The sequence below is a fragment of the Diabrotica virgifera genome, chromosome 4, assembly GCF_917563875.1.
Source record: "Diabrotica virgifera virgifera chromosome 4, PGI_DIABVI_V3a".
In the NCBI taxonomy this organism is placed as follows: Eukaryota; Metazoa; Arthropoda; class Insecta; order Coleoptera; family Chrysomelidae; genus Diabrotica; species Diabrotica virgifera.
In genome coordinates this window covers 17,033,421-17,051,827 of record NC_065446.1, presented here as the reverse complement: position 1 = coordinate 17,051,827, position 18,407 = coordinate 17,033,421, and the positions used below count along the sequence as shown (strand labels likewise).

Here is an 18,407-nt window from a genome sequence, read left to right as displayed (position 1 = left end):
ATAATAATGTTACTTCGTACTATAATATACAATATAAAACTTTTTCTTCTTGTAGTGACTATTCGTTTTGGATTTCACATATAAAAGTTTATCAAGAAAAACAAATACAGTGGTAAATAAACTGTATATTATAATGCTAATATTATTAAATGGTTTTCTATCAAAATTTAATACAAGTTACGTAAAAATTTTCCGAGCGCGCGGATTTGAAGCGAGCCGGGCGATTTGCAAAATTCGGCCGCTTGCAAAAGCACCGATTTTAAAAATAATTTTTAATAATTAAATGTAATTATATTTTATGATAATTTTTATTTTAAAATAATATAAGTCTTTCTTTAGTCAATGACTGTAAAATAATTTCTTAATTGTTATAAATAAAGGCACTACGATTTAAGAAAAAAAAAAAAAAAAACAATTATCTCGGCTTCAGTTGGTTGTAGAAAATTTTTATTTTTTTATAAATCTTCGTTTTGTCTTCAGCAACAATAATCTGTAAGTTAGAAACTCATAGGATGTACAGGGCCGCTTCAGCTCTAAATGTTTATAACGAAATTTGCCCCATTATTTTCAAACTCAAAAATTATCTCGGCTTCACTTGGTCGTAGAAATTTTTTATTTTTTTATAAATCTTCGTTTCATCTTTAGCAACAATAATCTGTAAGTTAAAAACTCATAGGACGTACAGGGCCGCTTCAGCTCTAAATGTTTATAACGAAATTTGGCCCCTTATTTTCAAACCCAAAAATTAGAGGTTTAAAAATGTTTTACGCATTTATCTACATCAGAATATGAAAACATAACTCTTTAGAAGCAGATTCGATGTTTTACCAACTCTATATGATTTTTTTTTCAAAAAGTTATAGTCTTCGACATTTGACCTCTTGGGATAAACAATTTATAATATCTGAGCAACAAATTCGTTAATCTGACTTTACAATTTTTTTTATGTTTGGAATTGAAAGGTCTTCATTTTAAAGCTTTAAAAAATAAAAAAAATTATTTGTACAATAAATAATGCAATTGTAAAAAACGACCATTTTGGACCTTTCACAGGCTGTTTTGCAATAACCAATTAACGAAATTAAACTTACCATACCTCAAATTGTAGGTTTTTTTAATTGACTACAACTTTCTATTAAAAAGTTTTTCTCTAAAATCTATATCCTAAGCTGCAAAATTAAAAATCATTAAAAATTCCAAATTTAACAAATGAAAATCGCAATTAAAAAAAAAGCGCACAATATTTTTGGTTACATTTTAGTAGAAGTTATTCCTGGCATCGTCCTTTACAACACCTGATAGGTTTCAAAAATTCCTGAATTATATCACGTTTTTTCACCCAGAGCCTGGGGTAAATCATCAATCAGCCCTGATTTGTACATTGTTCAACATAGGTCTCCTCTAAATATTTCCATCTTGTTCTGTTTTGCACCTGTGCTATACAATTGGTCACAATTATCTTGATGTCGTCGGTCCGGCGTGTTGGTGATATTTCACGGATCCGCTGGTCTGTCTGTGATCTCCACTCAAGCAATTCTTTTTGTCCATCTGTTGTCGTTTATTCTTGCAACATGTCTCGCCCATCTTCATTTTTGTCTTAACACATTCGATAATATCTTCCACTCCTGCTCATCTAGCGGTTTCCTCGTTTTTAACTCTCTTATGATTGCCAATATGATTGCCAACATCCGAAACGGATAGGAAACAGAAGAAGAAGAAGAACTTGTAATAAAAATTGCATCGGTTGTTGATTTACCTTGCATATTACCGGGTGTCCATTTATATTTTCCCCCATTTTAACTGCCTATAACTTCTAAACGGCTTAAGATAAAAATATGCGGTTTTCGCTGAAATGTTTTATTTTAGTAAAAGTTTTGGGCGGAAACGTATGGGGCGGAAACATGGATTGTCCAAAAGAAACATGAATCAATGATAAACGCGACGGAGATGAAATACATGAGAAAAATAGCCGGAGTTACGAAGTTTGACAGATTCAGAAATGAAGATATAAGAAGAGAGTTGGAACAAGAACCGATAATTAGGAAGATTGAAAACAAACAATTAAGCTGGTTTGGACACATACAACGAATGGAGCAAAATAGACTTACAAAGAAGGTACATGAAGCCAAAATGGGAAACAAAAGAAAAAAGGGAAGGCCGAGGAAGACATGGATGGACCAGATCCAAGATATAGGTGAAAGGAGACACATCAGTATGAGGGATATGAAGAACCTGGCCACCAATAGAAGCAATTGGAAGAAGTGGATAAAAGGCGGAACCCGACATCCGACGCCCTGAAGGGCACTAAGGATTATGAGAAAGAAGAAGTAAAAGTTTTGTGTGAATGGATTAAATTCTTTATATCGCTTTCAAATACGAAAAAAAAATGGCGGATTTTTGAAAAAAGCTTTGTTGACTTTTTTTTAATGGAATACCCCGTATATTTTTTTGCAAATTGAAAGAAAGGTCATTCACCTATCCAGCGATATAAAGTTTTTCAAAATCGGTTGTCAAATGACTGAGTAAATAATTTTTAAAATGAGAGGTGCAACTCTCTAACTAAGCAAATTGATATTATGTTATGTGATTTCCACATTGCATCTCTCATTTTAAAAATTAATTGCTCAGTCATTTGACAACCGATTTTGAAAATTTTTATATCGGTAGATAGGTAAATGATCGTTTTTTCAATTTTTTAGGTAAATGGACATTTTTCATATCGCTTTTAAATAAAAAATGGCGGATTTTTGAAAAAAAAACGTTGTTGACTTTTTTTATTAAAACACCCAGTATATTTTTTTGTAACTTGAAAAAAGGTCATTTACCTATCCAGCGATATAATTTTTTTAAAATCGGTTCTCAAATGACTGAGAAATTAATTTTTAAATTGAGAGATGCAATGTGAAAATCACAACATAATATCATTTTGCTTAGTTACATGTTATTTAGGAATGTATGTGATATCCACGCTGCACCTCTCATTTTAAAAAGTAATTACTCAGTGATTTGACAACCGATTTTAAAAAACTTTATATCGCTGGATAGGTGAATGATTGTTCTTTCAATTTACAAAAAAATATACTGGGTGTTTCCACATTGCATCTCTCATTTTAAAAATTAATTGCTCAGTCATTTGACAACCGATTTTGAAAATTTTTATATCGGTAGATAGGTAAATGATCGTTTTTTCAATTTTTTAGGTAAATGGACATTTTTCATATCGCTTTTAAATAAAAAATGGCGGATTTTTGAAAAAAAAACGTTGTTGACTTTTTTTATTAAAACACCCAGTATATTTTTTTGTAACTTGAAAAAAGGTCATTTACCTATCCAGCGATATAATTTTTTTAAAATCGGTTCTCAAATGACTGAGAAATTAATTTTTAAATTGAGAGATGCAATGTGAAAATCACAACATAATATCATTTTGCTTAGTTACATGTTATTTAGGAATGTATGTGATATCCACGCTGCACCTCTCATTTTAAAAAGTAATTACTCAGTGATTTGACAACCGATTTTAAAAAACTTTATATCGCTGGATAGGTGAATGATTGTTCTTTCAATTTACAAAAAAAATATACTGGGTGTTCCATTAAAAAAAATCAACAAAGTTTTTTTCAAAAATCCGCCATTTTTATTTTCGTAATTGAAAGCGATATAAAAAACTCAATCGATTCATACAAAACTTTTAGTAAAATAAAACATTTCAGCGAAAACCGCATGTTTCTATCTTGAGCCGTTTAGAAGTTATAGGTAGTTAAAATGGGGGAAAATATAAATGGACACCCAGTATTATAACCACACTGATTATGGGATATTTCGGTTTCTATAAATATCCTTTTATCAATAAGTCATATACTGCTTCACCATTCGTCTTGCATCTCCTCCTCCACACTTCCCCAGGAATTGTATAATTTATACATATTATAATATGTATCTTAAAAAATTACAATTAAGTGTTCCCATAATAAATAGGCCTGGATCCCGCCTACTAAAAAAAAGTTGATTAATAGCAAGCTGAAAATTGGTTAATAGCTTAATTGTGTCTAGTCGGACAAATTTTGATGTATGGGAACAGGGGAAGTTTTAATTGTGGAACAGGTTAAAAATTTGGAAGGTCAGATTACGAAAACGTTCCATGTATTTTGTCGGACAGAACTTCCAACTGATTTGTTACCATTTCATTAAACTGTCATGCAAAAATCAGACTGGTATTTATGAAAAACTGGGCATTTTAATAAGTCCAACACAAAGAACATGTCAAATGAGAAGAATTATCAAATTGAAGAGTCTCAGATGCAGAATCCACCAATTTAATAAAAACTAAAATGGTACATAGTAGTTTAAACCTGAGACTTTTCGCGTTGAAAGTTCTTACTGGTACATCCTTAATCTGCGACTTTTTCAATTAATAAGACAGCAGACGACGAATATAGAAAACGGAAGGGAAACGATCACATTCCGTCTTCATCCGTCTAGGAAAAGGACAGCAGAGGAACTTTCAGTACTCAAAACGAGTAAAGGAAAAATCAAAAAACAAGCAAAACTATCATTTATTATGAAAAGAATTATATTGGTGATAAATAGCAGTCTGAATTTTGCATGAGAGTTTAATGACACGGTAACAAATCAATACATGGGACGTACATACAACGGTAACAAAATACATGGGACGTTTTCGTAACCTGACGTTCCAAATTTTTAACCTGTTCCACAATTAAAACTTCCGCTGTTCCAGTGTGCCCGTATATCAAAGTTTGTGCGACTAGACACCTTTAAGCTATTAACAAATTTTCAGCTTGCTACTAATCAACTTTTTTTTGGTACGCGGGATCCAGGAGTAACAGTGCACTGGCTTTTTTAAATAGTAGACGCTTATAAATCAAATTTTCATTTTATGTTTTAGGATTCGTTAGACCCATTTGTCTTCCAAAAACTGCTGATGACCAATCTAAAAATTACACAGGCAAAAAACTAACAGTTGCTGGATGGGGTAAAACGGAAACACGATCGGAAAGTAACATAAAACTCAAATTAGATGTGAGTATATAATTTTGATTTCCAATATTAAACAGTTTCCAATATCAACTAAATACTATACAGGGTGTAACAAAAATACAGGTCATAAATTAAATCACATATTCTGGGACCAAAAATAGTTCGAATGAACCTAACTTACCTTAGTACAAATATGCACATAAAAAAAGTTATAGCCCTTTGAAGTTACAAAATGAAAATAGATTTTTTCGAATATATCGAAAACTATTAGAGATTTTCTATTGAAAATAGATATGTGGCATTCTTACGGCAGGAGCATCTTAAAGAAAAATTATAGTGTAATTTGTGCTCCCCATAAAAATTTTGTGGGGGTTTTGTTCCCTTAAACCCCCCCCAAACTTTTCTGTACGTTCAAACTAAATTATTATTGTGGTACCATTAGTTAAATTCAATATTTTTAAAACTTTTTGGCTCTTAGTATTTTTTCGATAAGGCAATTTTTATCGAGTTGCGGCTTCTTTTTTAATATGTTTACATAAAAATTTTATGAGGGTTTTGTTCCTTTAAACCCCCCAAATGTTTGTGTACGCTCCAATTAAACTATTACTGCGATACCATTAGTTAAACAAAATGTTTTTAAAACTTTTTTGCCTCTGTATTTTTTCAAGAAGGCAACTTTTATCGAGATATGGCTTCTCTTTTAATGCGGTTCAAAATATACCTAAAAATGTAAATCATACATAAATTTTCATATTTTTACCAAGTCTCCATAATCGTACTTAACCAAATATGTGGTGGTGTGGTGGATTTGACAAATATTTAAAATACAGTGGAACCCCGATAAGTCGGCCCCCGATAACCCAGAAGTCCGGCTAACCCGGACCGATTTTCATCAGATAAACATTTTGATTTTCAAATATTTTGTATTTTGACAACGACCCGATTTGGGCGTCGCGAAACGTTAATAAAATTATTTTTCAATTTAATTGTGGCTTATTTACCATCAAAGTAGTTAATTATCAGACAAACCTTTCAACAATAAAAATGTATGTAACATAATATTTGAGAGATAATGTGTATGTGTGTAATTTAAACTATACGATTTTAAAAATGACTCATATCACACGCCGCAGAAACAACAGGCACCTGTCTGTAGTACCTATTCCTTTTTATTTCAAACTGTCTTAGCATTGTTTAGGAAAGACTATTTAAAAAATTCTTTTATAAACAATGGTCTTTAGTTTTCACTGTTCTTAAATAACATTACATCGCTGTGACTGTATTGTGTGTCTTGTATTGCTTACGTTTGTGTTTGGTGTTTTTTTTAGTAATTTTGATGAGTAGGTACTGTGCATATTTATAAATATATTTCATGTTATTTCAATTCTAACGGAGTTTATCTGTAAGTATACCATATTTTATTAATTTTTACCATATTCTCCGGCTATCTCGGATTTTCGATAACCCGGATCGGCCGCGGTCCCGATTAATCCGAGTTATCGAGGTTCCACTGTATCTCGATAAAAACTGAATTTTCGAAAAAGTACTAAGAGCGAAAAAAGTTTTAAAAATAATGTGTTTAAGTAATGGTACTACAATAACAATTTATTTGGAACGTAGACAAAAGTTTGAGGGGGTTTAAAGGAACTAAACCCCCATAAAATTTTTATAGAGTGTCCAAATTTCACTATAATTTTTTCTTAAGATGCTACTGTCATAAAAATGCCATATATCCATTTTCAATAAAAAATCTTTAATAGTTTTCGATATATTGGAAAAAATCGATTTTCATTTTATAACTTCAAAGGGTTGTAACTTTTTTTATATGCACATTTGTACTAAGGTAAGTTAGGTTCAATCAAACTACTTTTGGTCCTAGAATATGTGATTAAATTTATGACCTGTATTTTCGTTACACCCTGTATATTGACAATTTCGTCTTTTTTTTAAAGGCATGACTATATGCCAATCAGCCAGTCACAACATGACTAATATATCAAAAAGAATAAACAAGTTCGTCTTTCTACATAAAATTTTCAAAAACCATATACACAGCGAAGTATCTTTGCAAACGTATAACATTTTTTTTAAATCCATAATGGTAGGGGAGCAAAGTATGCTAAATTTGCAGTCACTCGAGCGTTATGGGGACCTATTGGGTTGTGATTATTAGATCCTAAAACCAAAAAAAGTTAAGTAAAGTTTTCCATTTTAGTGGGGACTTTCCATCTTTTAATTTAATTTTCCATTTCCAACAATCGGTTTTTCCAATTATAGCGCCATCTATCCATATTTCGAAAAAATGTCTCGAATAAAAGTTGCTTATTTTTACGTAAAGAATCCAAATCTGCAATAAAAATTTGGGGGTCCCATTTAAGATTTTAAAGTAACCCCACACCTCACCCCCGTGGGGGTCGTGTTTGATGCCATTCGATAGATTTTTCAAAAACATTTTGAAAGTGTATTTTGCAGTTTTTCGATCTGATGTTTATTTTGCAAAATATCGGGAGGTTTGTATTTAAAATTTGAAATTTACCCCCCAAAATATTAAAGACGTATTTTTTTAGTCTTCCGATCTGAAGTTCGTTTCGCGAAATATTCGCTTTTTTGTGAAACTTTTTGACTCACCTATTTCCTTACGCGCCGCTCAAATCCTCAGATTTTTGAAATATACACTCTTTTGCATGTACTTAACTGACCTTATCTTAATCTGATAATTTCGAGTATTTTTAAGGATAGATTTTTTTTTTCGGGTTCCCCTTAACGAACTTCCCTGTGTTAAGAGCCATATATGGTAGAGGTACATCTGCAGGGTACCAGGTTTTTCCCCATATGATAATCTGGCACACTCGAGTAACTGCAAAAATCTCCACTTGTTCTCCCCTACCATAAGGTCTCTCACATTTTTTTATAGATAAAAAAATGTTTGAATATAAAAATTAAGCCAGTAGGTATGTGTTGCATCTTTAGTTTACTAGTTCTAACCCAAAAATGCTGCTACCAACAGAAAGATATATTTATATGCTTTATATACTTTGAAAAAGCATTTGATAGACTAAGCGTTACGCTTGTTTCACAAACTAAGAATTTTGACCGAGCGATGGTTGAAATCTACGTAGTGGCTCGAGAAATCATATGGAATCTTTCTCCCTTCACCGCTTGAAACGTTCGGTGAAGGGAGAAAGATACCATATGATTGCTCGAGCCACTATGTAAATTTCAACCATCGTACGTTTAAAATTCTTAGTGTGTGTTTCTAGGAATTATTAGTGTGTGTGTTTTGCAAGAAGTCGGTTTAGATGAAAAATACATCAAATTACTACAAAACTTACACTGGGACCAAAACGCCAGAGTTAGGATGGAAGGTTGCACATCCGCAGAAATAGAAATTAGGAGGGGAGTTGAACAATGATGTGTTCTGTCACCTCTGCTGCTTAATCTATACTTAAATTAAACATTAAAAAGACTAAAGTGATGTCAATCCGAAGAAACCAAAATGTACCTCAACCTTGCACAATAAACCGGCACATTTTAGAACAGGTCAATAGATTTAAGTACGTGAGATGTTGGAGTGATATCAGCCTAAATCCTGATCTAGAGATAGGATCGAGAATAGAACAGGCCAGAAAATCTTTCGAAAAATCAAAAAACTGCTTTGTAATTCTCGAATAAAACTCGAAATTCGATTACGTTTATCAAACAGCTACGTCTGATGGACTCTTCTCTATGCAGTTAAAGGCATGAACCCTTAAACATCAACCGTAAATAAATTATAGGCGTTTGAAATGTGGATCTAAAAATAATCCTCAAAATGTCATGGACATCGCAACCTCAAAAGAAGTGCTGCATAGAATAAGCAACGAAAGAAATTTTTTTAAATAAAGGCATTTAATATTATTTCGTTTCAGAGATCATTACCATCTCTCTATGGACCATTTCGAACTTTTGTTCTCCTCAGGAGAGCTTGTAATGATGCTTTGAATCGAAATTAGACATCTTTGCCAAGTATGCCAATTACAAGAAAATAATTAACATTTAGACGCACTCGCGACCTCTATTAAAAAAACGGCGAAACCCAAGCCACTCCATTTTCACCCTTTATTCCTTGCAAGTTTTAGAAGGATGGGGAATAGGTATAAGAGAGAATCTGTTTCCAAATTAAGAAATCCAAAGATTTTATTTTTAAATATTTATTTGTTTGAAAATGGAGTCGCTTGGGTTTCGCCGTTTCAGAACTTTTTAACTTTAACATAGTGAAAGTTAGAAAAACATCATTCATCATAGGCCACATACTGAGAAACAATAAGTAGGTACCAATATGCTCAACTAATAGTGAAAGGAACGATCGAGGGAAAGAGTGGACCAGGAAGACCAGACTATCGTGGCTAAGAAACATCCGACAATGGACAGAGCTAAATTTTGAACAGTTAAAAAGAACAGCTAAAAACAGCTGAAGACAGAAAACAGTTTGCAATTATTATTGTAGAAGCCAACCTCCATTCCCAAGTAGCAATTTTTCGACGCATTGGTTGTCAGTACAAACAAATGCACTGTATATAACGTTGCCACAGTGGACTTTCAGTTGTTTCGGTCAACGACCCCTAACCCGACTGACATTACGATGTTACAACGTTAAGTAATATCTTTAGTTATATGGGCAACTAAGTTATTACTATTGTGACAACTACATATCACAGTTAAGTTTTTTCAACAATCGCAACTACTTAAAAACGTTATAATGCTAAACTAATTTACGCCCATGGGTTTTCTGGCCGACTAGGTAGTTGTCTCTCACGACCCCAGGGCCTTTACGTATATTTATATAGATGTGTGACACGTTTACGGCAACTTCAGGAGCAAAAAAAGAATTTACTTTATAACCTTACTTTTTTCTAATAAAAACACAAAATATAAAAAATGCAGGCATTTTCTAATACCTTTAAAAGCACCATCAATACATTAAATTTATACAAAACATCTTTAACATAAATTTTGGCTTTTATATTAAAATTAGATTTTTTAAATTTACATATTTTTTGTTAAAAAGGTGATAAAAAATGAGCGCGTGTGTTTTTTAAAGGTGGAATATCCATATTTGACGATAATCTGAGATGTGTTTATAAATTTCACATCAGGTAATTTTGTTTAAGTCCTTATTTATGTCTTTATATAAATTTAAATACCTGATATGATGTCAAAATAGTTTGCTTTTTATATAGGTAAAAAAACATAACCAGTCCGACTCTTTGAGCAACCATTGCACGCAGGCACTTTTTATAGTCGCTTCAGTTGTCTTATGCAACGCTTAAGGTTGCCTAGGCAACGTCAAGACAACTCAAAAATCGTCCACCAAATTAGTGCAGAATTGGGTTGTCTTCTAGGCAATAACAACGTTGTAACAAAACGTTGCCACGCGGTAGACAACGTTGTCGCGTCGACAAATTGCTACTTGGGTTGAGGAGAGGGCACTTTAAGAAAGAGCAGATGAAAGTTGATTGGCAACTCTAATATGTGAGGTTTTAATCCCTAAATTCCAACCACGTGAGAAGAGTCCTGTGTTGCCCTGGGTAATATCCAGGAATATTTGCAACATCACTAAATATTATTAAAAACATGTACATAGTATATCATAACAATTTTCAACATTAAAAGGGTGTTTACCCAAAACATTTTGGTGGCTGAGGCATGCACATTATTTAAACACTGATGATGGATTTTTGATCTGAAAACGTTATGTGATGTAATGTAACCCTTATTTAGGGAATTTTAAATATACCTTTTACAACAAATCTAGTATTTTTGTGATTTGTGGTATACAGCCAGCTACAGGAATTTTATTTTCCTCGTGGATTTTAGTAAAAAAAAGATTTGTTTCCATTTACTATTCTTTAAATTTCTTATTCTTCTGTTTAATTCCCGCTTGATGCATTTCCCAGATATGTGGAACTTCCTACAGTTTCTATTCTGTATAATTTAACATTTTGTGTGTTTGTTCGTTTGCCTATGTATTCACTCTAATCCTTTCTACGAACAACATTAGAGAATATATTCCTTCTATGTTTTTGCCTTTATTTTGTTTTATCGTTTTCACTTATTTTCACTTTATATTATTACTTCTATTCTAGGTACCAGTAAAAGCTAATACCGAGTGTTCAAGAACCTACCGACAAGCCGGTGTTCAAGTCAACAACGGTCAACTGTGCGCAGGAGGTGAGAAAGGCAAAGATTCCTGCAGAGGCGACAGCGGTGGACCACTTATGGCTTACGCTGCCGATGAAGAGTTCCAGTTGAACTGGTTCATTATTGGTGTAGTTTCCTTTGGACCTTCCCCTTGTGGAATGGAAAACTGGCCCGGAGTCTACACGAAAGTTGCTAATTATGTGCCCTGGATAGTGTCGAAGTTGAGGCCTTAAATACTTTTTTGGACATTATCAATGCTTGTTAAAGAATCATACAATAAGAAGTTTCTACAGTCACTGTTAAATAACTTAGACTTTTAACTTTTCGATATAAACTATGTAAAAAAATGTATGTGACATTATTATTATGGCAGAATATACACATACATTTACGTGAAAATTAGGCTTTTAGGACGTAGTCAAAATGACTCTTTGTTCTATAGTGAGACTTTCGGAACATATATATTTAAACTATACCTTAAGGTTTACTTTGAAAATTTGTAAGGCTATTTATTAAGGTGCTTAGGTATTTGGAAACTAAGACATTGTTCTTGCCACTGTCGAACTGGCTGATGACATTTACTATTTATAAGTATCACGTAATCGAAAGAATGTTTCTATTATTATCTTTCCCCATGTACTGTAGAAATGTTTATAAATATTTTTACAATAATTTATTAAGAAAGCTTCATGTTGTATAAATATCTAATATGCAATTTTTATTTGTGATCGTTGTGAAACAGCCTACTTGCGCAATATAATGAAAATTTTTTCAAAATATACTCATTTTAGTTTATATTTTTATATGCTCAACTTCAGTTATTAATAAAATAATAGAAAATATCTAAATTGTATTAATACACACCTAACCCAGCTTCTCTTCACAACACTTGCTGTGCTATAAACTTTTCACTATACAAGCTAACATATCCCAAGAGATAAAAAAGAAAACTACAACTTGGCAAATATTGTATTTATATGGGATTAGCCACAGTTGGGTTGTAATGGCAATTAAATATTTTTACCTAAAATACTCAATTATTTTAGGTAAAACTATGTGCCTACCTAATTGTCATTACAACCTAACTGTAGCCCCATATAAACACAATATTTAATCCAAACATGCCAGCTTATTTTTAGGGAGCTTAAAAAACCGTCTTTCTATAACTTAAAAATTTAAATTTTACCAAATACGAGGTATACATCGTTACAAGCGTCTGGAGTCTTCATACAAACGCTCAGTTATTGGCGCAATTTGTAGGTGGAACTTTTGAATAATTGTTGAAAAATTAAAATTAAATTTTTCAAAATAAAAATGTATATCATTTTTATTCAGATTCGAATCAGTTAAAATATAATCAGTAATTAATATATTCGGCTCCAATAAGAGCCGAAAATCGCGATTCCAGGGACTGGACTGCACTCCGTATTCTAATTGAAAAGTAAGATTGTTTTGCCTTCGCATTGCAACTGAATAAAAATGGTATACATTTTTATTTTATAGTCGTATTACTCCGTAGCGTAACTAGGTGCATTTTTCCGTTGGAACTTTACCAGCTGCAGACGGGGGATGTGAATTGCATAGTTTAGAATTCCTTCCCTCTCATCTTCACTGCAGCATCCATTTGACTTGCAAATTGTAGAAGTCTTGGAGGTGTCACCAGGAAAGTGTACCAATAAGTTTTCAATTTAAAAATCTTTTAGTAATATTTTTAATATTTTCAATATTAATAATTTACTATTAGGATTGAAAACTATTTCGTCTTTCGCCTTAAATTTTTCAGTTTTTCGACTATACCTACTGAGCCGTGTGTATGTCCGATCCTGACTAGTTAGGCGCCATTTGTAAGTTAAACTCAAGCGCTACCGATTTAGTGTATTCAAGGTTTTCCTATCTCTCTTTGAACCTGAGGTACATTCACCCAAAAAATATGCCCTGTTGTAACTTTGGGCACGCCAGGTTTTCTCAACACGACTCTACTTATCGGCAGAGTCTACGAGAAGTGTACGGTAAATCGAAGCTATAATTACAAAGAAACAAATTTGTATGTCTTTGTACTCACTTTATAACGCTCAAAAAATTACGGGATCTGGAATTCAATGCATATTTTTTTATAATTCTCGTGTCCAAGTTACGCGTGAAGTTAGTCGTATTGATGGCAGTTGAGAAAACGTGGGCGACCCGTACCTACACAGTGCTATCTAACGGTGGGATGAAAAGTTCGTAGGCTGACACATAGATGGCACTACTGGTCCATATGATTTTTAGTCAGCCCTAACCTTCAAAAGATGCGTGTATACTATTGTCTATCATTTTGTCAATCAAAGATAGAATAAAATTTTTATTTTTTTTTAATATAACGCGGGCACATAAATTTGATACACCCTGTATATTGATTTGTAACTATTTATTATAAGTTAGTTTTTAAGCAGTGGGTTATCCTTAATGAGTTTTTCCCTGAAGAATTAAAGACATTAGTAAAGAAAGCAGTGGCGGCTCGTGATTTTTACAATAGGGGAGGCTATACCTAACTGTAAAATATCTAGACAAATTTGCACTAGCAAAAAAATGCGCCAAAAAATGTAATTTAAGGCCCCATCTTTTGACCATTTTTTATTTACATTTCATAATATCATCCTAATTCATAATTTCATGATATCATCATTTTAAAAATAGTTAGTCTAATAGTAAAAGTTTAATACCAAAGTTTGTGTCGTTTATTTGTTAACAATTCCATCTATTTGTAAATAGATACCTATGCATATCAAAATAAATACAGATTTGAAGTTTTGCAGTCCATACATAATGAAGCTTCAAATTTTTTAAGATAATCAACTTAATTTTTTTAATTCTAAACGCGGCCTACTGCGAATTCAAAAACACGATAAATTACCGATATTTTGCTTTGAGTTAGAGATATCGGAAAAAGTTATTTGAGCAAGTTGTTCCAAATATTATTATAACCCCACATACCAAATGTCATAACAAAATTCGCACTGTTAGATTTTTCATTATTTTTAGTCAGGACCCTAAAATTCGTTGTCCCGAGACGCACCCAACCACCCAACGGACCTGAGAAGCTACACTGCCTCCCTTGGTATATCTCCGGGCAGCGTGTGATGGCGCCGTAGATGCCACTGTTAGGAGACCGGATCTCCTTAAACGCCTGCTGCGCCGCACGGAGCATTCGCAACGGAGAAAGCTGGGCTTCTCGGCTCCGTTCGTGCATCTCGGGATAACCGAGGGTCCTGCCTACAATAATATGTAATAAAACTGAGACGCGATCATGCGTTCTAATGCTAATGCTCCGTACGTATGGATAATTAGTGATAATATGGAATTTACACGTTGTATTATAGTGAGAGTAATTGTTGTTTTCGCGATTCATGATAAACAAAACAGTATAGAGTGTGTAAAAAATTTATGGGGAGGCTGAGCCTCCCTTGCCTCCTCTGACGAGCCGCCACTGAAAGAAAGTGATGTGAATAGACAATTTGTTTCGGGATTATAATTTTAAAACGGTTGCTTTGTTACCGGCGAGGCGAAAAGCCACAGGTAATTATTATATTTAGAAAAGCAAGGTAGAGAAAGTTGGAATTTTAAGTCTCTTTGTTTAAGCCCCAAGTAAATTTGTAGAATTCCCGAAAAGTAATTATCATGAGTAGAAGTATTTGTTTGGAAGGATGCATGGGTTTTTCGAATGAAAAAATTTGGAATGGGGATGAGAGAAGGTTGAATGTTCAGATAGTTTGGAAAAGGAGATTATTATGTGACCGGCATCGGAGAAGAGCAGTCAAAGTTTTCGTAAAAAGTTCAGAAGCAAGTACCAGTGCTTGTTAGATAGTGAAGAGTGTATCTGAAAAGTGGAACGAGAGACAGATCAAATTGAGAAGAAATACCTCTTTGATTCTGTAAAGTCCAAGGGAGAGAATATTATTGTGAGAAAGAGAGGAGAGAATTTTGGAGTTTTTTAACGAGTACTGGTTAAAAGAGGCCTGGCTCGTGTTTTGGAGAATTAGTTGCTGGTATGCTGCTGGATTGATGCTGAGAACGGAGAGGGCTTTGATGGGTAGCCTAACATAATCAACAAGGAAGAGCTGTTTGGGTCAAGAGGAGACATCATTGTGTGTGAATCAAAAGGTCAGCCAATAATTTATGTGATAGATGTTCTGTATGTTCAGAAGTTAATTTTTTTTACTAAAAGCATATGAGCTAAGATTCCAATATTTCAAAAATTTAATAGGAAGGATAAGTAGTTTTGCGAATACCTAAATTTGTTTGTTTAGTTTGTTTTATCAATCTTATCAAGAACAAACCGATAAATATTTGTTGAATTAAAATTAATTTATGTGGTAAGAGTTTCATTGGGACAGTTATGCCCACATGATTTAATTGATAAATTTTAAGAGTATTGCTTTTGATAATAAAAGATATTTGTATGTGCTTATTTATGGTATTTCTATTTATTTCCTTTTCCTATTTTATCCCGGTAAGGATCAACTAAGAGATACTGAAACCACGAGAAAGGATAAGTATAACCTAAGATAATTTAGTTATTTTTTTTTGTATGATAAAAAGGCACCTTGAGATTTTTCTTAATTTTTATGTATGATTTGCAACAATTGACTAATTATTTAAATAAATACTAATTATTATAAAAGTAAGAGAAAGCAGATCATAACAATACATTTGACAGCTGTCGAGCTATTAGTTTATGAGATATAGCATTTTGAGTGAAGCAACTTGTGTTGAAAAATAAATAAAAAGGAATTTCGCGTCTGAATAAAGTATAAAGTATTGTTTTTTGTCGAAAAAAATACTGTTTAAGCCAAAGCTTGGCTTGATAAACATTACTCGGACTCTGCACCTGGAAAATCAACCATTGATAAATGGTTTGTTATATGTTTAAACGAGGAGAAATGAGCACCCAAGACGATTCACGCAGTGGACGCACCAAAGAGGCTGTTACCGACGAAAACATCAAAAAGTTCACAAAATAATTTTGGATGACCGTAAAGTGAAGTTGCTCGAGATAGCTAAAACTCTAAAGATATGAAAGGAACGTATTGGATATATTGTGCATGAATATTTGAATATGCGAAAGCTCTGCATGTGCAATCTTCGTGCCGCGAGAGCTCACAATCGATCAAAAACAACAACGATTTGATGATTCTGAGAAGTATTTGAAGCTCTTCAATCGTAATAAAACCGAATTTTTGCGTCGATATATTACAATGGATGAAACATGGCTCCATCATTCCACGACGGAGTCAAATCGACAATCTGCCGAGTGCACTGGACGTGATATGAACCGACTCTAAATCGTGGAAAGACGTAAGAGTCGGCTGGCAAGGTTATGGCACCAGTATTTTGGGATGCGCATGGTATAATATTCATCGACTATCTTGAAAAGGGAAAAACCATTAACAGCGACAACTACTTTGCATTATTGGTGCGTTTGAAGGACGAAATCGCGAAAAAACGACCCCATTAAAAAAAAAGGAACTGCTATTTCATCAAGACAACGCACCGTGTCACAAATTAAAGAAAACGATGGCAAAAGTTCATGAATTATGCTTCGAATTGGTTCCGCAACCACCGTATTCGCCAGGTATGGTTCCCAGCAACTACCACCTGTTCGCTGACCTCAAGATAATGCTCGCTGGAAAGAAATTTACCATTAATGAAAAGATAATTGCCGAAACTGAGGCTTATTTTGAGGGTAAAAACAAATTGTATTATCAAAATGGTATTGAAAAGTTGTATGACCGCTATAATCGTTGTATCTCCCTCGAACGTAACTATATATCAAATAATAATCAAATTTTATCAAAAAAAATTTTTTTTCTATGTTAGTCTACGGACTTTTCAGCCCAACGATTATAGCCGTCTTATGGGTGATCAAATGTCACAAACTACACCGGCTCTGAATCGGCACTGATCCCCTCTTAAAACATAGAAAAAAAAATTCAGATCGGTGTAACTTTTCCACACACATACATACCTAGGTATAACATACAAACCCACAAACATTACTCCCTTTTTAAATAGAAATTTAGTAAAATTTCTGCACTCGGTAACTTTTGAATAGAACACCTACCCGATTTTCAAAATTAGGTAATAAGGTAATGATTACGAGATCGGACTTAAATTTTCGAAATTTTTTGAAGTTTTGGGGACGAGAACGAAAAGCAGACCCCAAATGTGGAGGGCTCTAAAATCCACACTCTTGGACCAAAATGGATAGTAGACATATGGATTGACGGATCTTTTCCTAAACTTTAAGATGAGATTTGTCCCATTTTTCAATTCGGCCAGGTTCCCAGAATCGAAAACTTCGCGTATATAGGGTGAGGCAGTTAACTGGCCTATTAGAAATATCTCGAGAACTAAAGGCAACAGAATCATGAAAATTGGAATAAAGGGGCTTTGAAGGATGGTCTATTAAACGAAAATATTTTCATCTTTTTGCAACTTCCGGTTATAACTTCGTTTTTTTTAATGGGACACCCTGTATATTTTTACATTTTTGGATTCTCCTCGATGTCTTCTTTCTTAAAATATAAGGTTTTCTAATATTTTACAGGGTATTTTAAAAGATAATTACATTTTTTTATTAATTTCGTAGCAACATTCACACCCTGTAGAATTGTAGTAGTTTGACATCTAAAACTCTGCTTAGGTTCAAATGATTTTTAATATACTCTACTACTGTTAATTATCGTTAGTATAGCTAAATTTTTAATTTTAGTATACAGGGTTGGTCGAAACTCGGAATGAGTATTTTCTGAGTTTTCTTAAATAGAACACCCTGTATTTTTGTATTGTAGTGAAATGATATTTTATAGTACTTTTTTTTTCTTAAGCATTCCCTATACCTAACTGCTTTAATTTGTGAGTTATTGGTGTTTCAAGCTAAACATTAATTGCAACAATAAATACGTAAAATTTTATTAGGTTGGCCGTGAAAATATTCAATCCCAAATAGTTTTTGCAGAAATAAATACATATTAATCCAGACTGGTCCTTAAAATTACCAATAATGGTTTAGCTATCAAAATACCTACGTAGTTAAGATTGTTGGTACGATTAACAATTAAGCACAAATTAAAGCAGTTAGCTATAGGATAGGGAATGCTTAAAAAATAAAAATGTACCCTGTATAATATTACAAAACCTGATATTTTTTAAGAAAGAAGACATCAAAGAGAATCCAAAAATGTAAA

General features: G+C 33.1%; 1 protein-coding gene across 1 annotated transcript in view; it reads left to right on the top strand.

The window, feature by feature from the left end:
- Positions 1–12,023, top strand: part of LOC114333008 (serine protease easter) — a 105,268-nt gene extending 93,245 nt beyond the window's left edge. Inside the window, exons 11-12 of the mRNA XM_050648970.1 lie at positions 4,910–5,043; positions 11,127–12,023. Coding sequence (XP_050504927.1) covers positions 4,910–5,043; positions 11,127–11,414 — 422 coding nt within the window. The 3' untranslated portion in view covers positions 11,415–12,023. The remainder of the gene's footprint in view (positions 1–4,909; positions 5,044–11,126) is intronic.
- The last annotated feature ends 6,384 nt before the right edge of the window (positions 12,024–18,407 follow it).